General features: G+C 48.3%; 1 protein-coding gene and 1 long non-coding RNA gene across 2 annotated transcripts; both read right to left on the reverse strand.

Moving 5' to 3' along the window:
• Positions 1-4,488: 4,488 nt before the first annotated feature.
• Positions 4,489-5,285, reverse strand: LOC125759669 (uncharacterized). The gene is made up of 2 exons (XM_049418712.1): positions 5,014-5,285; positions 4,489-4,910 (listed from the first exon to the last, which is right to left on the reverse strand). The coding sequence occupies exons 1-2, from the start codon at positions 5,255-5,257 to the stop codon at positions 4,489-4,491; spliced, it is 666 nt and encodes a 221-aa protein (XP_049274669.1). The 5' UTR covers positions 5,258-5,285.
• A 597-nt stretch (positions 5,286-5,882) lies between these two features.
• On the reverse strand, positions 5,883-6,312 carry LOC125759670 (uncharacterized). The gene is made up of 2 exons (XR_007417290.1): positions 6,156-6,312; positions 5,883-5,951 (listed from the first exon to the last, which is right to left on the reverse strand). It is a non-coding gene; the product is annotated as an uncharacterized LOC125759670 (long non-coding RNA).
• Positions 6,313-22,690: the final 16,378 nt, after the last annotated feature.

Genomic DNA, 22,690 nt, shown 5'->3' on the forward strand with positions numbered 1-22,690 from the left:
ATTTTTTTCGGGTGGCAAGCCATTACGACCCCCGGCGCGGATACCGCCGTGGAACAGGCTTTGCAATGCTTCGCGGGCGTTCAGTTCTCAAAGCGGCGACACTTCCAAAAGCAGTTCTTGTAGTCGCGGCCGAAGTGACTAGAAGATGGCTATTTTTGACGCGCTTTCAGCCACCTCTCCAATGTCAGGGTGCGTTCCTAATTCATGCCATGCACGAAACGGTCTTTTGTGGTAGCAGGCTCCCCCACCGCCGGAGCCGACTTCGCCTGTTGCGGCTTTCTGAAATGGGTGCTGGTAGCGTCGGTGGTGGTGACAGCTTCATTGAAGCCGACAGGGTCAGACGGCTGAGGATTCCGAAGATGGGGACCGACTTCGGATTCTGAACAGTCAGAACAACCCAAGTGAGGGCGAAAGTGTTTCGGTATCTAGATGACTCGAGAAGAGATATCGCAACGCTGTAGGGCAATCCGGCTATGAAGGCGGTATTTATTCACTATAACACGAATTTGTGCTCGCCTTCAGCAGTAGACACACTTTTTTTCTTTCGTGAGTCTTGTGCTGAGTCTGAACCGACGCTGTTAGAAGACAGCCTATTTGAGAAGCCTACACAGCCTTCTTAGCAAAGCAGATCTTCAAAATAAATGTGTGCTTTTCTCAATTCACTGAGGTTCATTAGTGCACGAGAAGAAATTCTTCAGTGATTCGAGTGATTTGCTTAAAGTGTGCTATTTCTAGTATAGCTTAGTTTGTTCGCCAAGTATGTCGATTTCAATGTCCAATCCTTGTTACTGTTGCTGTGAAATAGTATATTTTTATTGCAATTGATACTTGTAATTATGTCATTATTACTAATTATGTACTTTGTCCGCCCCCCCTCACCTGCAATGTCTTAATGGCGCTGAGGGTACTGTAATAAATAAATAAATGATCTGAACGTTTCGATGCGCTGTAACTTTAATTACAACATCATGCTGCACTAATAAGTGTCTTTGCATAGTATGAGCATCCTTGAAATGAAAAAAGTATTACAGCATCTGTATCGCTGTAACTGTGTTCCGGAATACTTTTTTCGTCTTATTACAAAAGTATCTCCGAAATATCCCGTTACGTTAAAGGCAAATGTATCTCAGTATCTGTATTTTAGGCTTCCAGTCCATGCATTTCGATATCTGTATTCCGGAATACTTTTCTGAGTATCCCTGCCCAGCCCTGCTTTACGACAAGTCGCTGCCTCGCTACAAGGAAGTAGAGTACGAAAAGGAGCTATGGATGAAGATTGCGACGGATTTTGGGTGTGACTGGTAAGTGCACAACATCTCGTTGATAGCATTTTAGCTGGGCATCTACGTTCCGCACCGGTGAGACCGTCGAATGCTAGCGACTTACACATAAACGCGTAGAAGGAGCTCTAGTGCGCGTGACTTAATTAAACACACAAACACGCAGAACTGCAGTGTGCGTGCGCAGAACGATCGTGCGAGCGGCGGAACGTGAACACATTTTGGGCTCCGCACTTGAAGCCAACTGACCGGCGCTTGAAGTTGCGTCCACTTGGTTCCGCCGTCGTTTTGCAGCCAAGCTCACCGTGTCTCGGCAAGACGCGCTCGTCAAGAACACGAAATCTATGCAGTTCCATGCACTCTCTCGGGACGCTACATCTGCGAGCGGCTGTTACGTAAGCTACGCTCAGCTAATAGAGCTTATTTCTTTTGGCTCGTCGTAGCGTGTGTTTCAACGGCCAGTACGAGATATTTCGGCTTATAACTTGTATGCGCAAAACCTCTCCATGAAGTCCGACAGTCTTGTGGAGTTGCGCGTTTCCTAGGACAACCACTGCGCTTTCGCTATATAACAGTATTCAAAAACCGGCAAAGTTCGGCGCGCTCGCCGTATCAGACGGCTTGCCCGCAGCGTCGGCCCGCACACACAGCAGGTGACGGCACGACTCGCTCCAGCTTTGTGTTATCTTAAGCCTCGATATGACACCGAACAACGCTAAATCTGCCGAACCCCTTTCTGCAATTTCTGACAGCTCAGCGGTCGGTGCAACACTCGCACACGTGAATGCAAACAGATGTATTAAGTGTCGTTTTCTTCCGTTTTGCGTCTAATTGCAGAGAGAATATGGCGCGCCTAATATTTATTTTTGTTACTTTTGTTGAGTGTGCCTGCCGAATCACTACAGTTTATGCACGAAAAAAAAGAGCTATATATTGGTTTGAGTTTTGCTTAAAAAAGTTCAAGTTCAAGTTCAAGTTTATTTGTATCGCTTCACATTGAGTTGCACAGTTGTGCAACATTGTACTGTGTTGTAAAATGTTTTTCTTCATTTGCAGCTGCAACTTGCCAGACAAAGTTTAAAAACCTCAAAGACACCTTTACAAAACTGAAAACCAAAATCAGGGACAAAAGCAAAAGTGGGGCCGCAGCCAAGGACATTCCATCCGTTAAGTGGAAGCATTTTGAGGCGATGCTGCCAATAATGGAGAAAGTGTACGAGGAGCCCATGTAAGTTTCCTTACACCAATTTCTTAGTTTGCACATGGTTGTGCTCATTGATTGTCGTTTATAGTTCGTAGTGTCAAATGCTACGAAACCAAATATGCTGACTTCTGCCTTGTGAAATCACAGCATTTTGTGGATGAGTACACTCATTTTGTGTTTTCAAACTGTTCTTACAGCATATGCAGCAACATCACTTTTCAACAGACCAGAGGGTAAGTAACTTCAAATTAATCGTATAGTGTATCCGTCGTTAAAAAATTTTTTAAGTATGTGATGTCATACTGTACCCGTGTAATTTGAGAGACTAGTTGCTTTCTCCTGCTTTGCAAGACTTACAGTCGCTCTCAATATGAGTTGCAACACGTTGTCCATGGTTGAAGGAGCCCCAAGCCTGGACTATTATGCTGCTAAACGTTAAATTGGTTTTTAGAATACCAGTAGCAGAAACAGTGTATGCTTCAGCAAATATTGCTATGTTGGCGCTGCTTTGCGGTGCTGACCTCACTTTGAGCTCTGACAACATGTTGAAACTCATTGGGCTGCAACTGTACACATGTGGCAAGAGTAATTAGGACATTGTTGGAGTTCACATGGAAAAGGAGTTTATTTATACTTGATGCAGGTCAGAATGTCACTCTGAGGAACCTGCCGCAAGCCAAGATGAAGTCGAGGACGAGTTTTTGTGCAACGACATCTTTGAGGACAATGCAGTGGACCTGGAGAGGTGTAGCAGCAGCTCATCCGAGAGAAGTGGTCGTCGAGCTGCAACGACTGACAGTTCTGAAATGTAATGGCTTTGCATTTTCTATTGGTTAACGTATGCAATCAAAGCACTCAGTATTTTCACATAGGTTGTGAAGCGCTACACAGCTGATAATTTCGGCAATTGCTCATGCAGGCCACCAGAGACTGATACAGTTGAAACAGAAGTGGAGGAGGCGAACAAAAGGCAAGGACAGTATTGTTGTTGCTGCACATGGTGTGTTCAAACAATGGGAAATGCATTGATTAATTTAAGTTTTTCAACAGTGCATCAAGGTCACAGAAGTCACGTCGAACATCAAGAAACCGAAAGACGTAAGTTGTGACCAATTTCTGTGCAGGACATTATGAAAACACACATATTTTTATTTGCAGACCTTCTGAACAAACACCAACATCTATGGACGTGGCAGCCGAATGTCTGAGCCACCTTAAAACGTCGCGGGAAAATCGAGAGCAACAAAAAGATGTCCTCTACCGTTTTGGACTTACCATAGTTGGGATGCTCCGTACATTGTCTTTAGACGACCAGTTCGATACAATGAATGCAGTACAAAATTTAGTGTACAATAAGGTGAAGGAGGCCAGGCAGCGAGAAAATTCAGAATGACTGGACTGCCAAAATGTTCCTTGTTTAATGCCAAAATGTTCCTTGTTTCAACAGAAGTTGTGTTTTCATAATAAAAATTCGTGTTGGTTGACATGACTTCGGATGGTTTTGCCTGTTTGTTTTTGCTTATATTTCTGTCGAAAATACGTTGTTTGCATGTTTGTATACAGATATGCATAGTTCGAACCGAATTTCCATTTGGTACGCAATTATTAAGCATAGGCAGCGGAAAGGCAACGTTAGAAAATAGCTTGGTAATTTGTATCATGCTGTTTACACCTCTTTGGTAGTACTTTTGTACCGTGATATTGTCCAAGCTGTGGAAATAAAGCGTAAACTTGCTTGTGTGGTTACCATCTGCAGTCTTTCACATGTTTCACCTGCCATGGCAGCCTGTCCTCTGTTATGAAATGTCTGCACAGCTTGGCTATTGCCCGCAATCATGCGAGAACTATACCACCTCTGCACAGCTTATCGCGAATGGCATAAGCAAGCCTGTAAAAAGATATTTCGAGACAATCGTGATATTGAGGCAAAACAATTTCCCAATGTGGTTTGGGATACGGCTATACCTTAGATGCATGCAAAAGAAACTTGTACCTAAGCTGTGCTTACCTTGCCGAGTTGCATCCTGTGCCGGGTAATGTAGCCAGTGCGCCGTTGACTACACCATCGCTTCTCCAGCTCCCATCTGTTCGGTTGCCTTGCCAGTCTTCACTGTCTGTGGTGCCTGGAGGACAATACATAGTTCGCGAAGCAGGCGACTCCTTCAGAAGGAAGTTATGCAAAGCCACACATGCAGACACAATTTTTCTGATGTTTTCTTCTTTAGCTTTAAAGGGGCGACGAGGAATTCGCCATTTCTGAGCGAGTATACCGAAAGCATTTTCGACTACTCTACGAGCCCTGCTCAACCTATAATTAAATATCCTCTTTTGGTGCAGCTTCTCAAATTGGCTGGTTGCACTGCTTTGTGTAGTGGAGGATTGGGCTGTGGAAGCTGTGGTGCTCCCAGTGAGAACAGGATGAAGACCTGTAAGAAAGCATATGCCTTGCAATGAAGCTGACTTGCCAAAAATACGATGCACCATGGCTCTACTATAAACAAAATGTGCATTTATAATATCTCCACTTACTTTTCTTAGAATATGGCCGCATCATGTAGGTCTTTAGAGGAAATGCCTCGTCACCAACAAAAAAATACGGGACGTTGCCAATTGTTCCAAGGCTTGTGTCTGGCGGAACTCCAAGAGTGCCATCAACCACCATGGGTTGCAGTTTGCTTCTACTGAATATGCCACCATCTGACTCACTTCCGTTGTGGCCAACCTCAACATGCAGGAAGCTACAATGTAAAAAAATCATTCTAAATGTTAGCATTGATGTTTGACAGGCACCGTTTATCAGGACTCCAATGGTGTGAATTTAAACAAATTGATAAGCAATATCGGTTAATGCGATAAACACTCGTTAGAACATACATTAGTGGTTTCAAAGCATCTATCCAATTTAAGCATAATAATTAGCATACAACTATGGTACAGCAAAACTGATTTTTCTTGACTGTTATTTTTTCATTACTGCCAAACTATGTGTACTTTTGCATGAGTGGGATCTATGAGTTTTCATATTGATTTTTAGGCTAACTATTTATGTTTTCACGAATGACTCATGTTCAGCAAGTACAGTTTGATTACTGTATTGTGGGAAACGAAAGAAGTAAATGGTGAATAATTGTGCCTTGATACAAGCAGTACACATGGAATACAATTTGTCGGTAAGATAGCATAGAACCATGCCGACCGGTGGCTGAGCCTCCATTTGGAAATTCACACAGCATTCGCTATAAACTGGGCCGCCTACTCAAACTATAATTACTGACATACAAAGCCACATTAGTTGACACGTACCTGTAGTTTGCATCACTAATTGCCATCACTGATTTGCTGAATGAACCCTTGTAGTTCCTGTCTCGGCTTCCCGAGTTTGCTGGGCACTCCACGTTCACATGTTTGCCGTCTATGGCACCCAGGCAGTGTGGCATATCCCACTTCTCTTGGAAGTCTCTCGCAACCTGCAATTGAAGTCATACAAAGCAACGAATTGTGATGCTTAAAGAATTTTAAAGAGAGATGTTACATATGAAACTATAATAGTGAGGTTTCATTCATACTGATGTCAACTAAACAGTGGCAAACATATTGATGTACAATGTAATTAGTACAGGCCAACATTTGTAAGAGACAGTTACCACATAAAGCATGAACTGACAGGTTACCTTTGACCATTCATTCTGAGTTGACGGAAGTGCCACGTATATGGGTCCAAGTATGTCCCAAATCGCCTGGCATACTTCCGAGACGATGACACAGGCCGTCGATCTGACCGACAGAAAATTAAACGACGACGAGCGTAGCGTCTCCCCTGCCGCCAAGAACCTGAAGCAACAGACATCGCTAAATTAAAAACTGCTCGGGAACAGCCCTGTTAAGTCGCTTTGCACGATGACGATAAAACAATCATTTCTATGCATGACGTAACAATACAAGCCCTTAAACGCGCAAAATGCATCTGATATGAACCACCCTTGCCTGACTGCTAGAGCTAGCCGGTGTTCTGCAAGGATTGCCTTTCGGTAGTTCGTGTCACTCTTCTTGATCCTTGGCCCGAGCATTTCCAACAGAGTGTCGAAGCAGCTCGGGGACATCCTCAAATAGCTGCAGAATAAACACATGTGCCAGACACCATGAACAACACGTACAACTTATTATTTAGAGTTGCACACATCACTAAAACACTACGTGAGCTCTCATTAGTTAATGATGGGTACTCACTCTCTGTAGTACTCTATGTCGCGAGACCGAAGGTGCTGCAACAAAACGTCCGCATGGCCCATAGCAGCTCGCTGTTGCAGGGCGGGACGGACCCACCAGCGACGTTGGCGGCGTCTATTTTCTTGCGCTTCCAACCCTTCATGGTGCGCCAGCAAGGACGCGACCGTTAAAAGGCCGAGCATATCCTCTTCGTCTGAACTCATCACAGGTAAAACAGGCGTCAGCACGCGAAGCAGCAGTCAGATATGGCGCGAGGTCTCCGCAGCCGGCTCGAGTACACTGGCGCTCTGGTGGCGAGGGTAGAGACAGAGGGTGCCACGAGATGGCGACACGCGCGCGCAAAATCGCGAGATGCCCCGCCTCTTCGGCCGCGCGGGCAGCCAAGAGAGCCGTGCGGTCTGAACAGGTACGCGCGGTCGCCGCCTCGCCGCTTTGAAAAGCCCGCTTGGCCGCTTTGCCGCTCCGCCTCCGGTGTGAACAAGCCTTAACAGAGCCATCTGAAAACAATGCGAAGTTTCTCAGACATTGCGGGGCGGCTTGCGTTAAGCGGTGGCTACACATGTAGCAGGCGCGTCACATGAAAATACAGAAAGTATCACGCATGATCATATATGGTCAATTTCAGCTCAGTTTTCCGTCGGCGTCGGCGTCGCCGTCAGGTTCCACATAAAGTCCAAATTGATAACATCGCCCCGCGCACTATGTTCTATGTGCGAATGAAAGCGTGTGACCACCGCCACCGAATGCTTATCAAGAGGAGAGGAAATGATATAATTGCTTGGGGTTTAACGTCCCCAAAAGCGCGATATGATTATGAGAGACGCCGTAGTGGAGAGCTCCGGAAATTTCAACCGACTGGGGTCTTCAATGCGAGCCTATATCTAGGCATTTCGCCTCCATCAAAAATGGGGCCGGGATTCAATCCCGCGACCTGCGGGTTAGCAGTCGAGCACCATAACCACTGGAAAACCGTGGTGGTTCGGAGAGAAAACGCACAGACCGTATTTCGCCGCTCTAAATGCACATAGATTTCCTTCATGCAAGCTAGCGCGTCGAAACGCTTCGCGCTGCTTCGCAGTTCTGGCAGTGTGTTCTCACGTCACCACAATGGTATTTGCATTGAAAATGATATCTCCAACTGGCCAATAAATGCTGTAATCTGTTTTAGATGCGAAGCAGCTTTTGCGCTGGGCTTTGCCTGTAGTTCCATTGGCGACCGTCCGCTTTCTGAAACCTACCATAGCCATCTGTAAAATATTGAGCGCGCGCTCACGCCCAGGAGAAGTCTTCTTCGTCTTGCTCTTCGACCGCTTTGATGATGATACGTGCAGAGCACTTTAGGGGCCCGAGCTGCCGTATGTTGTCCTAGCTTGGCGTAACGCAGACAAAACCACGTGTGCTGGCACGCGCTAGCGCGTTCGAGCCTGTGTAAGGGGCTGGGTAAGACGCTGTGGCCTCTCCCCCTTACACTCTCTCTGCAATCATGTGATGGCGTCGGCGAACGAGATTCTGCAGATGCGCGATGAACCAACGCGTTGTATCCTAGTCAGAACGCGTTGGCATGCGCTAGCGCGTTCGGGCCTGTGTAAGGGGCTGAGTAAGACACTGTGGCCTCTCACCCTTACACTCTCTCAGCAATCACGTGATGGCGCCGGGAAACGAGATTCTGCAGACGCGCGATGAACCCGCGTGGCGTGCTCCAACAAGAGCTCGGGACGTGTAACAGCGACAGCAACTACAGTGAATTCATGATGTGCTCCACTTGAAAGGACGCGTTAACATCGGGCAAGGTGCCCGTGATGAAGGGAACTTTAAGTCGACCCATGCGCTCCTTCGCATTCCCCCATGGTTCCCTTTAGTGGGAGATAGTCAAATGTTTTCTATCACCCCGAAGTTTGATGAAAATGAAGAAGAAGAAGAAAACTTTTATTCATTTCCGGCAGATTGCTGGGCTGCGCTCCCACCTAGGAGCTAATGGAGACACCGTGTCTCCTGGCAGCTTCCTCGGCCTGCTGGATCGCCCAGAGTTGCTTGTCCAGGCCCGAACTGAGCAGCGTAGTCCGCCAACGCTCCACAAGGCCTTCATTGGAGGTCGCGACCCTAGTATTGCTGATTAATGCTGGTATTTGAGAATTAAATCACCCCGGTACATTCACGTACCTCTACTTCGGTTCATATACGTGGGACATACACCGCCTGACAGCAATGACATTTAAATGCCACACTGGTTTTTCCAGGCGTTGAAATTAGAGAGACTATTTTAAAGAACGTATGAAGCAAAGACATCCCTTATTGACATTATTGGTTCTGTATATGGTTAGCGCATGCACAGCCAAATAGCTAAGGAAATTTTATGCTCTTGCCAGAGCAGGTTCGGAGGTTTTGTAATATGGCTTATACCAAGCGTTATCGTAGCAGAAACGGCTCCAGCAGCAGTGCCTAATTGGATCGCTCCCGCAACAGATACCAGTGTGTCGGAACATAAACGAAAAACGGTACTTTTGAGCGCAACTAAAACGTAACCGCAGCGCCGCTCTGGCAATCCTGTTTTACCCAGGCGACGTGAATATAAAAGAGTGCGTGGAGAGTACTCCTTGAGTGCGGACGTTTCTTCTGCTTCGGCGCTTTGCGCCAAACCGCCTGGTCGGGCTGGCTGGCGTCCCCGCCGGTCGCGTTGGTCACCGCCGGTCTTCGCCTGCTGCTGCGCCGGAACTACCAGCCCGCAACACAGCATTCACGTTTCCCGACGTACTGCCAGATGGTGTTCATATCTCACGCAGCGCCTCTTCTATCGTCTTTAGACGACATTTGCAGCGAAGCACGCAGATACGCGGCCAATTCTTTCGTTCCGGAGTGAAACCAAAATTTTTTTAATAGTTTTTGGCTCGCGAGAAAACTCCGCAATCCGGATCTACTGACGTCATGCAACCTGAGCAAATATACATATATCAGGGTACAGTATTAGCCTGTACCAAAGGCAGGAATTCCAAAGCAAACATATGTTTAAATTGTGCTAAAAACGAAAACAGTTGCAACCATAGCAAAAGTCCAGGCAGTGGACTTTTGCTGTGGTTGCCACTGTTTTCGTACAGCGAAAGCTGTTATGAGATCACAACAGCCGATTTTGGCGCCATAGTTGTCCACCGCCGCGGGCGTCCGTAACTGCTATCGCGCCAAATAAGAAAAAAAAATGAACTAAGGAACAAATTGCTAGGATCGGATAACCCGCGCCATCTGCGTGGCATTCGAGCTTTCCACCACAGTGGCACTTTCGTGCTTGTAACTCCTAAGCAAAAATACTCTATACAGGCGTCATGTCGGGCAAGGGATCGTGTTAACACGTGTATTAGAGCCTGTCAGAATAGTAAGATAACAACCTGGCGTCACACAATTCGAATTGCGCAACGCGTCGGTCGTTGAATGCTTCCAAGCCGTTACAAAGGGCTCAGCCACAATTCCTCATCGTCATCAGCCACAGCACAAAGTGCACATAACGCCCTAAAGATGTGTAGCGGGTACCACGATGCTCCGAAGAATGACGAAATATGGCACATTGGGTGCTTCGCTACTCCAGCAAAATTACGATGATTTATGGCGTAGTGGGTACCTTGCATGTGTATCTGTATTAGTTGTCTCAAGAGACTGTACAATGGGCTCTTTAAAAGCCGCCCTTCCGGCTTTAGCTGGGACTGCGGTGCTTGTTCCGTGAAGGCCCGGCGATATTTTATCGAAACAGCGGTCTCGCACATCAGAGAGTACACTCAATGACGTGCTGCTTCTGAGATCGTGCTCACTCCCTTGACACAAAGCATTGAGCCCACTACAGAAAATCGTAATTGACTTTTGAGAAAATAGGTACTATGACTTTGAAGGGTATACGGGTTTGTGCTAGTTGGTAGGAATTTGTGGTACAGTTATTCCGCTTCTGTAAAGAACGTGGGGAGAACGTGTTTACCCCTGTCCCACTTTCTTAAGAGGAGGGCAAGTAACTATATCATAAATCCAATATTTTTTTATGATTACTTTAACTTCAATCTAAAAAGACAGGGCGTGCAAACACGGACACAAGAAAGAAGTCAGGACTTTCTTGTGTCCGTGTTTGCACGCCCTGTTGTTTCAGAATGAATACTTACCAACTAGCTCAGCTCATTGTTATTTTAAGCTTAACTTCAATTTTTTCATACAAGAAAAAACGTCACGAACCGTTACGGAACATCTTATTTCGTTCCGGAACAGAAATGAAACGGAACCTCTTGCGGTGGAAGGAAACAAAAAACCGAAACGAAAAACATTTTCTTCCGACACCCTGGCAGAATACATTAACCGCTCTTGCATGGTGCTGCAAGCAGTCTCCAGTAGTTTCTAGACAAGAGCTGCGCTTGCGTGCCCTACGCCGATATCGGCGTCGTACGCTAACACTCACGTGATCGACCGCATAGGATGTGTGACAGAAGGGAGAGTGAACAAACAAATAAAACAAAATAGACTTCCTTGGCGACGTCGGCAAGGCGGAGTTTGAACCCGGGCCATCACAGCCCGAACACAAGCGTCGTAAACATGGGGCTGTGCACCTACGCTTGCGCAATCAACATGAATTTATGGGAAGCATAAGAATGCGGGAGGGAAGTGGCCACGTAGGCTACTTGACCTGCCCTCTCGTAGGGAATCACTCGCGTGTCTACGCGGGGTCGTTCTCGCTCCGACGTTGTGCTGTTTCTTGAGCGGCCGTGGTGCGCCCCGAGACGCCGAGCGCTAGCGACGAGACGATGACGACGACGCTGCCGGTCGTTCTGACGATGTTACCATGAGCTTACGAGGAAGGGAGCTTAGCACGAGCAGGCTAAGGGTGTAGATAAAACAAGATGAGGAGCCCTTCCCCTATCGCGAAAATGGGGGAAAGCGAAGCGTAGCGTGTGAGTGCCTGAGACGCCGAGCGTCTCAGGCATTCACACGCCACGCTTCAAAGAAAGAGAAAGAGAGATGACATGTCATCTCTCTTTCTTTTTCTTTCTTTCGTTCGCATTACGTAATGCTCCATAATAACTTCTAAGTGCGTAGCACTTTAGGGGCTCTGCTTGTCGTCCATCCGTAGATCTATCTCTTGTGGCCTGATCACGCTTTAAACTAAATGGTAAACACGGGCCTAAAACTATGCTAGAAATGCTCTAAATCGGGTTGAGATAAACGACGCACGCACGCACACACACACACACACACACACACACACACACACACACACACACACACACACACACACGCACGCACGCACGCACGCACGCGCGCGCACGCACGCACGCACTGTTACGTTTGGCCCTGGAATACTTCTTGGGAGGCGCCTCTGTGCGTGATCCTGTGAATCAGGCGTGTCAGTCAGACGGTTTCCCCGTAAGTCGGCTTATGCCGGCGAGGTCGAGCGAGCGTGGAATGCCGCCACAGACTGGTTCCCAACGAAGCATCGTGGAATTCGGAGGCCTCTTTTTGGCTCAGTGTTATCGGTATGGGAGAGCATCTATGGAGGGGTTCTCACCAAACCACTGCATTCTTTTCCCCGAGCGCAGACACGAAGGTTTGCAAGTGCTGGAGTGGACTTTCTCCCTGTCCTTCGAATTCGACACCTCTCCTATCTTGTGCGGTGTTTGTCAGCTTGGAACCAGCACCGCGATAGACACTCTCATCAAACAAGGTGATGCTTCCGCCTAATGGCAGCCATCAGCTCTTGCAAGTGTTACCGGCAGCGGCAGCAGAGGTTGTTGGCCTTTCAGCCCCACCTCTCCTTCGGACTCAACCTCCTCGCCGATCTTCCGATATTCGAGTCGTCGAGGCGTGGCGCGTGAATTGTGTGGTGCACTGATGTTCCCCAATTAGACTTCTCGCCCTACGAGTGTATTGTGTGACTCATTCCCTCCTTTCTGGAGGCCGGACGCCGGGACGGCAGGTCACAGGATTGGCGGGAGCTACTGACACCGGTTTGTGTGTGCCTCAGTGTTGATAGACACGGGGCTATAAAAGCCGAATACTTTTGACGTTATCTCTCTCTCACTTGTAATCATGCAAGTGAAGCTACGTTCCTGTTTGAAAGAACGCACCTCCTCATTTGGAAATATCGGCTTTGCGGACGGACGGCGGGAGCCAGCTACCGTAACGAGACCCGCCGAACCCTACGCCTTGCAGCACGCGCTAGTGGCGCCATCTAACCACATGTTACATGACATGAGCGCTACAGATATTATTGCAGTGCATACGTATATCAGATAAACAGAAATAAAAACTCACAAGTGTCGCTTATGGATACGCCTAAGAGACATTTGTGAGGAAGTGAGCGTGTTTTGACTGCCTCTTTTGGGGCGTACGAAAAAAATATGGCTGAGCCGTCTGTCATAAGGATCGGTATAACACGAAAGTCAAACTTGTCGTCACAGATGCAGTTAATTGTTTATGGTGCATTGGTATATGAGAGCTTGTACAATATCTAACAGATGTAGCACCGCTTGATGTGGACGCATCGCACTCACGTTGACGCATAGTGGCACATCTCCCTACCGACCACAAACGCCCATGACTATGGTAGCTGCGGTAGCTTGCGGTAGCTGAAGTTCTTAACATCTACGTGGACACCGCATATGGCGGCTCCTGCGGAAAAATGGCATCAACAAGCATATAATAAACACCGATACTCGATAGGCATTCCTTCAAAGCGTCGTGAAACGCGAACAGAAACGATACGCGCGTCGTGTCTTCACTCAAGCCTGGCCGTTACTTCTCACAGGGCGAGCGGGGAACGCGGTGCGACGTCATGAACAGAGTTCTCATCATACGAGTTGCGAAGCTCCCTTTAGGCCCCATGTATCAAAATCCGATCTCGCCATTGGTCGATATTGCAGGGGTCTGCTGAATGTCGCGTCATCTGTTCACACACACACACACACACACACACACACACACACACACACACACACACACACACACACACACACACACACACACACACACACACACACACACACACACACACACACACACACACACACACACACACACACACACACACACACACACACACACACACACACACACACACACACACACACACACACACACACACACACACACACACACACACACACACACACGGCATACCTATAGTGCCAGTAAAGGTTTCCTCCCCCTTAAACAGCACTTTATTACGCCGCGCACCTGTTTCGCTCGGAGGCGGCGCAAAAAGGAAAGTCAAATAGCGGTCGCCCACCCGCTCATACCTTTATATGCATCGACCTCAAATTTTTGCTGACAAAGAGCACTGCTTTTTTGCTGACAACCAAAGATGCGGCACCGATGCCGCCGCCGATACCTACAGAGGAATTTCTGCGAAGCGAGCTCTCTAACGCTATCGCGTTAAAAAATAAACTGATAAGCGTTATAGCTTGTGTTTTACATTGCCTGGAGCCGTGAGCGCCGCAACAATCTCTTAAACAACATGGCGGGGGTTGAGATGCTTCGAGTTTGTGTTTCAAAGCAAACTTCGGTATTTATTGCCTGAGAGACGCCCGAGTTCCTCTTTTTACTCCGCGACCATGTGTATGTCAGAAAGTATGAGCCTCAAATGTCGCAAGATAAATGGTGGCGAATACACTCGTTCTCGATCACGCTGCTAAAATTAAAAAAAAAATTATTTACTCCTGTGTACGGCGAACAATGCACACGTAGGAAATTAGTATAAAGGTGTTTCATCACGCCTGACGACGGCGCAACATCTCTGGGGTAGTTTAGGCACGTGTTGTAGCATGCATTTCACACACGTGTTATACAGCGATGATGCAATATTGTACAATGTGTCATTTATACAATGTATCAAGTCACAACATCGAAGGAAAGCATGCGACATGTTAAACGCAATAATGACAGACAAAATAAAGTACATTTTCACTGGTCACATATACATAACAGTACTTTAAGACATCTGCTATTAAAAGCTGGTAAATATTTATTAGACATAAAAGAGCTTAACAAGATGACCTAATTAGGAGGACAACATAAGATAATTTTCTTTTATATTTCTGCTAATAGCAAACTGTTTAGCATGTTTTAAGGAAGGTTACAGTTTAAATATTCCCTCAGTTGAAAATCAATTCGTGGATGAGCATTTAAGGTACCAGGTATAATTACAGAAATTTTTGAAGGCCATATTTTGTTCCTGTTCTATCGAAGCCATAGTGTTTATGTCGAAAATCCTAAGAAGCGTTAACATTTAGGTATCGTTGTACTGATGCTCACAGACGGCGCGACAATCTGCAGGTCCCCGCAGAATCGGCCATGGGTAGGTCTGGGTTTGCGAACGCGGTTTCGCATCTGACATTATTGAAGAACTCTGGTGATGATGGCGTCACGAATCTTGACGGTCTGTGATGTCATAGGTGACGTCATCGCGTGATAATTTTTCGTACCGCTCATGTTGACGCCGGAGACGCTGGACAGTGACGCCGACGGTCCTTTTTTGAGTTTAATAAGGCGTCTAAGGCTTTCGAAATAATAAGTTCATGTTAAACGTGTAGGTATGCTAATCCCTAGGAGCATGTGTTAGTGACATCCTGTAGACTTGGGCATTATTGAGAAATTTTTATTGCGATAGCAATTAAAGGGACACTCTCGGCGGATGTTTGCGGTAGTCGTCTTATTCCGGATATCTATATGTATGTATATATAAATATCAGAAATAAAAAACAATTCAGAGGAAATACTTCCGAAGCGCTCGACCGCGGTTTTGAACCTGCGACCCCTCGCTCCGCAGCTCGCTGCCTTAGACAATTACGCCAGGCTCACTCGTCCCCCAGGCTACTAACGGCAGAACGACAGAATAGAAACGTACGCGTAAATTAAGATTACGCGCGACGCCGGCCATACTGCATCGTTGCCCGCCCTGCGTTTGCGCCGTATCGCTAACGGCCCTCGCTAATTTTCCATGTTTAGGGTGCCTTGATGCGCGTTTTGTTGCGCGTTTTAGGGGGGCGCACGCATCGAGGCACACTATCCATGTTGGTATCGCAGCGACGCGCTACTCCTGGCCAGTCGGCCGCGGAAAAAGAAGCGCGCCTCAAGCTCGTGGTGGCGCGAGCTCGTCGGAACGCATTGGCTGTTGTTGACTTATGCCACAGGAAGGAAGAAACGAGACGGCTGAACCAGAGTCACAGTACATATGTTACACCGCGAGCACAATCCTGAGGCTAAAATTGCAGCTCAAACGCACAAGACACCCACAAAGAAGAGAAACGTACGACACAAGCGCTGACTAACAACTCCTGTTGTCAAGGAACAACCAACCAACCAACCAACCAACCAACCAACCAACCAACCAACTCCTTTATTCTTTCATACGCGAATCCATATATAAGCCCAACGCAAACTTACCGCACATGCGCGCACAATAGATCTAAACCAAAACGTGTAACAAAGGTGATAGTGCATTAGATACGCGAGGACATGAAATCATATTCAGATGGGTGCAGGGAAAAAGAAGCAAAAAAGAAAGGACGAAGATGTGCCTTTGCGCTGTAAATTTAACCTCAGGAATATGTACCAACTAGAGCCAAATGAAGTTTTATCTTGGTGACGAGAATCGACGCCCGCAGGGAACGCGAGCTGTGGCTTCACGTGCCACTGCCAGGTGCGTTTTTAGGGGCGAAGCTCCTTAAGGCGGCACCCGTTCGTCCCTCGTAGTAGTGCGTAACCAGTCGTAACGCTAGTACCAGATCTTGACCTCCAAGGTGGTGCCGGTGGGAGATTTTTCCTGTGCGTTGTTGAACAATAAAAAATTCCCAGCGTGCGCCTTAACTAAAAGCCGAATTCTTCTGTCTCTCGTTCCCCATTAACAGCCATTGGCATGTTCCAGGAAGAAACGTTAGTAGAAGTACAAGTGTAAGTGTTAGCTAAAAGCCGACTTCTTCTGTCTCTCATTCTCATTAGCAGCCATTGTTTTTACCTCCAAGGTTGTGCCTGGTGAGATTTCTCCTGTGCGTGATTAAACAATAAAAATTTTGTTCAAAACGCCCTTGATTGATGAAATAAACCAACGAAAGACGCCAGATGTTTTCTAAAAGCAAAACGAAAGAACGCCAGATGTTTCTAAAGCAAAACGAAAAGACGCCAGCTGCTTAACGAAAGACGCCAGATGTTTTCTAAAGCAATGGTTTTCTAAACAATGAAAATTCACAGCGTACATGTAAAATTAATGTGAGCTGCAAGTCGTCATAACTCATCGAACCTTTAGTATAAACGCGCCCGATCTCACGTCGGTGATGATGTACTGGGCAGAATTCACGGAATATTCACGGTTTACCGATGAACCTCCACAGCTTCGCCCACTCATCATCATTCATTCCGTGGATATGCTGTGATTTTTATTGTCTTCTCTTGAGGTCGCGCGCTCTGCGGTTTTGGTTGCCGCCCAAGGGAAGGCGCTGCAGGGTCTTGGGGCAACGCGAGCGCAAGAGTCCGAGAGTGGTCAGCGTTCTGCGCATGGGTCCTGCCGGCTCGCAAATTTCTTGGGCCCCCAATTCTAAAGTAGTCCCGTGATTCGCTAGAGTTAGGATGTGCGCCTTCGATTTGTACTTTGACATACAGAGCGCGGTCGACCGTGCTCGCGCGATTATCTCTTGAGGGGGACTTTTGTACGTCTTTTCTTTCACAGCAAAGTGTGAGTTTAAGCTATAGACAACACAAAGGTCACTTTGCTCGCTGCAATGGCCGCGTTTGCGAAAGGAGTTATCTGCTAGAAGAACCAAAGTGGGGGTTAGTTAAAGTAACAACTGTGGCAGTTCGCGCTCGTCCTGTGTATACCTGTGCGTTATTTTCGTGCGTCCTTTGTGTTTGAGCCGCGCGCTGCAAGTGTGGAGCTGTGACAGTTGTTAGTTCGTACTGGCCTTGTGTGTTTTCTTTTCCCGCATCATTCGTGCTTGAGCGACGCGCAGCAAGTTACTAGCTGCTTGCGGTTCTTCCTGTGACATTCCAATTTCTTGCTATCGCATTCATTGTTTTGCCCTTGAGGCGAAACTGACTTTTTTCATGTAAATAGTGCTGAGTCCTTTGTATATGGTAATGCCATCGTTGTATTGTACTCTCACTGTGCCTAAATGTTCGTAGCGTTCTACCAAGCAAAAATCTTGATCTAAACACATAATTCTTAGTGACATCATTTTAGGACGCATCTTTCCGCTTTGTGATGCGGAGCACATAGTGCTCTAAATAGTCTCGATTTTGATGGCGCTAGCACCTAATGACAATATGTTTTGCGAGGTGCACCCCACAGTTGGTCCCAGCCAACACGATCATGAGCGTTGGCCCAAATGTTATGATAAGACATGAAAGAAAAACTGATATAAAAATTCCGGCAGATTCCTTGCATCGTGGGAGTCACTTTCATACGAAGCACTCAGCGAGTAACTGCTTAAGCTGAATTTTTGGCTTTGCGCAAAGTTTTACGAGATGCGTTGACGTCTTTGTGTAAATGGAGCAGCTCTGTCCATATTACGGGCTAAGCAGCCACATCGTCTGAAGTGACGCTTAAAGAATACCTATTGTCCGACGTAACTTCAGCACTCACTGTTAGAGCATAGACGTCCGTTTTATGGAAACGAATGGGACACTACGATGCGCTTATTTGCATACAACGTAGCGTTTGTTACGTATACGTTGGTGTCGAGCCACGCTTGAATAAACCTTGCTGGTTTATATGAGTACCTATGTGATGTTTACCGCATATTATTGCGATAGCAATTATATGGGCAGTGTCGGCTGATTTTTGCCATGCCCGTCGCCGCCGTCATGCACCGTATATATATGTGACGCCATGAATGAGAGACGGGCCGTGGCTCATACGCCATACTTTTATTCTATATCACGCGCCACTTCTTCCTCGTCAGCTTCTACCTGACTGGCTTCATGCGTCACATGATTCCCCCTCCCCCCGAAAGAGTGCGCGAAGTACTAACAAAAGTGAACGATGAGTCTTATGCGAGAAAATCAGGCCAATAGTACCATGTCCCTAATGAGTGCAATGACCTTGCCAGTACTTTAGAACACGGTTCAGCAGTCCGGTGATGTCCAGCACAGCTCTGGTGGGCAAGGCTGGCTGTTCCACAGCAGATGACATGGGCTTCCCTGGCGCCTGGATGCTGAGGAAAACACGGCTTGAGCTCCCGTGAAAAACGAAAATGGCTGGGAGACCTTGTAGCATCGGCAGGTCAGATGTCGTAGGCGTTGGGGTCTTTGTCGTGGCTTGTACACGCTGTTTGCCTCTCGTTTGCGTGTTCGTTGACCGAAGCTGATGGAGCGATGTCTGTGTTCTTGACGAGAAGATGGAGTGGTTTCTTGCTTCCGTCGTCGTTCACTGTGGTTTTGTCGCAGTTGTCTTGATCTGTGGCGCGGAAAGCGTCCCTGATGACGCGTCTTAATGCGGAGGTGTCTCAGATATTGAAATTGCCGTCGGTTTCGTTGGTGTCTATTTTGGCGACCTTCCTTATGCCGCAAGTGTTCTTGAGATGTAGTTTCAGTTTGTCGTTGTCCTTGTTCGAGTACCCGTTGTAGGCTCTGGGGTTCTTCAAGCTTCTTCTTTTGGCATTGCTGTTGTTGCGGGACTGGATGAGGTGGGCTTCTTGGAGTAAGATGAGTCTGGTTTTCTTTGCATGTTGATGTGATCAGCAAACAGTCGGTACTCGGTGGTCTACTGTAAGGCTTGTCTGGCGATGGAAGTAGTGTGCTAGAATCATCAGCAATCTTCCCAGGGTGTTCTGAGATGCCGTTCTTTGTGGATGTTTCAGTCAGTTGGCAACGCGCAGGGTTTGATGAATTCGAAACTTCTGTATTGCTTTGACTCTCAGGTGGGTGATCACTGGGCGCTACAGCAGCCATGACATTGTGGCGACCACTGCGCACAGACTTACGCAGCCTCCGTCTCGTCATTGATTAGCCCGGCGTGACGCAGCTACCTGCTGCAACACGCTTCCGATAAAAGACAGCGCCACGCAGTTCCGTCGGAGGCTTACGTCACCACCGCTGGCTATATAACCCAAGCTACCAAGCTTGGTTTCATGTTTGTTTCTCTAACCTTCCGAAGCGCAGCATCGGCATGCTTGCCGTGCTGCTGCTATTACGTTAATAAATATCGTTTCGTTTTATGTTGTGATCCGTCCTTCACCGACTCCGCATCCCACATATGCGGACCCTACCTAGTCGTCAATCGCGACGACAAAAACTTCACTCTGCACCTCTGTAACCACCTCTGTAACCACCGACCAAGGACGGCAGTTCGAGTCTCATCTTTTCAGGTTCCTCGGGCTGACCATCGGTTTTGAACGCTTAAGAACCACCAGTTACCACCCCTGCGCCAACGGAATCATCGAGCGTTTCCACCGACAGTTCAAAGCAGCCATTATGTGCGACACGGACTCAACCTGGCTCGAGGCCATCCCAGCCGTCATCCTTGGTCTTCGCGCCACCTTCAAGCCGGACATCTACGCTACACCAGCAGAGCTCGTCTACGGGGAACCACTGCGCCTCCCAGGTGAATTTCTCGCTGCACTGCCATCCAGTACTACGACGTCAGATCCCACCGACTTCGTCGCCCGGCTCCGACGCACCATCGCCGCCTTACGCCCGTCACCTGCAGCCCACCACAGCAAGCCTACACCGTTCGTGTTCAAGGAGCTAGCATCGTGCACGCACGCTTTCCTCCGCGACGACACCGTCCGCAGGCCTTTCCAGCCACCCTACAGCGGACAGACCAGCGCCAGTACCTGGTGTAGATACCGATGTTCACCCAGCCGCAGATGTTGGCGCAGGACCACAACCATCCCGTCATGACCACCACGACGGTGTTGCATCCGGCGCCGCCGCAACATCTCCCCGTGTATGTCTCGGCGCCCATGACGTCGGCGACGATACACCACCAGCCACAGGCGCCTACTACAACGGCGCCACCAGTCGCGGAGAAGCCCGTGAAAGCGCCCACGTACATAAGCGCGCCCGGTGCGACCGCTCTTTCGCGGATCCACTCGGCCCTCCTGAAGCGTCTCTCCGCAGCGCCGCCCGTCAGCGGAACGGCTCGCAAAATCCACTAGGTTTCTACACCCGTCCTCTACGCCACTCTCAGCCCCGACCCCCAGGAAAAAATGGAGCACCGTTCGCTACTCCGTGTTACCGACCAGGACAGGACCGACTCAAGCCCGCGTACATCGCGGCGAACGAACCTGGCAGCGCCACTCTTTCAACTGGCGTCCGTCCACAGCCACCGACGTCGCAGCCCGCTCCTTTCACGACACGCTCTGGACGTCTGGTATGCCTCCCAGGTTTCTACAGACCCTGAGGGCTCTGCACTCCGCGGGGGGGGGGGGGGGTGATGTGGCGACCACTGCGCACAGACTTACGCAGCCTCCGTCTCGTCATTGATTAGCCCGGCGTGACACAGCTACCTGCTGCAACACGCTTCCGATAAAAGACAGCGCCACGCAGTTCCGTCGGAGGCTTACGTCACCACCGCTGGCTATATAACCCAAGCTACCAAGCTTGGTTTCATGTTTGTTTCTCTAACCTTCCGAAGCGCAGCATCGGCATGCTTGCCGTGCTGCTGCTATTACGTTAATAAACATCGTTTCGTTTTATGTTGTGATCCGTCCTTCACCGACTCCGCATCCCACAACATCACCAGGTTTCGATTGCGAATGTAGGTACGAAAGCGTGCTATTAGCGTTATGAGCAACTGAAGCGCCACTTGATGCAGACGGGCCGTGGCTCATACGCCATACTTTTATTCTATATCACGCGCCACTTTTTCCTCGTCAGCTTCTACCTGACTGGCTTCATGCGTGACATATATATAAGACACAAAGAAAAATAATTTAGAAAAATTTTCCGGCGTGCCGAATCGAACGGGCGACCTCTCGCTTCCCAGCGCGCGGCGTGGCGTTAGACGTTAGGCCACGAACAGCAGCGTCTTTCAACCTGCTAACGGCGAGATATTTATATACATCATCTGCTTAAGCATGCTTTCTTAGTCACCGCATAGATGGCGCGATGTGCGCGCGTGGCACGCTTTAAAGATCGTCGCCCCGCTCTTGCGAATGCCGTTGTTGTTCGCCCTACAGGGCGTGGTCGCCTTCGTGCGCTTATCTCGAGGAAAGAAGGGGGCGGCCTGGGGGTGGAGCGGGGGTTGCACGTCTTGTGCTTGTGCATGTCACAGAGCGTATGAAGCTCACTTCGCTCGCTGCAGCGGCCGCTGCAGGAGCGCACTGTTCAAACAGAAATAAGTAACCACTGCGGTCATCCTGAATGTACCTGTTCGTTCGTTTCGTGCGTCCTGCTTTATGTTTGAGCAGTGCGCTTCAAGTGTCGAGCTGTGACGCATGATAGTTAGCGCTCGTCCTGTGTGCGTTCTTTTCGTGCATCCTTTGGGCTCGAGCGACGCGCTGGCAATTTCGAGCTGCTCTCCGTTCTTCGCGTTACATTCCAATTTATAGCTATCGCATTCATTGCTTCGCCGTTGCGGCGAAACTGTGACTTTTTTAGGAAAGTGGGAAGCCATCACTGCAAGCAAAGTTGGCATTGCTCGGAGATGACACCTGCATGGTGTATTTTTGAAAAGCAGTTTCGATACCTGGCGTAGCTTGGTGGTACAATACTTCACACCCACGCAGAATGCCTGGGTTAAATCCCGGCTCGAATCTAGATTTTTATTCTATAGATCCATCGGGATTTTTCGCTCAGCGACATTGATGCCGGTAACGCATTTCTGCGACGCAGGCTTCCTAAAGCCCTTGTGTTAAAATATCGGTGTCTGCTCTCGACGTTCCTGTGGCGCACACCCGCTTCACACGGCCCTCGTATGTGCCACCCATGACTGCGTCAAAGGATTTCGTGGCGTACGCTACACGCTTCTCACGTTACTGATGTCATGACCTGTCAGTCATGTTTGCTATGCACTCATGGTCTCCTC

The sequence above is a fragment of the Rhipicephalus sanguineus genome, chromosome 8, assembly GCF_013339695.2.
Source record: "Rhipicephalus sanguineus isolate Rsan-2018 chromosome 8, BIME_Rsan_1.4, whole genome shotgun sequence".
Lineage (NCBI taxonomy): Eukaryota > Metazoa > Arthropoda > Arachnida > Ixodida > Ixodidae > Rhipicephalus > Rhipicephalus sanguineus.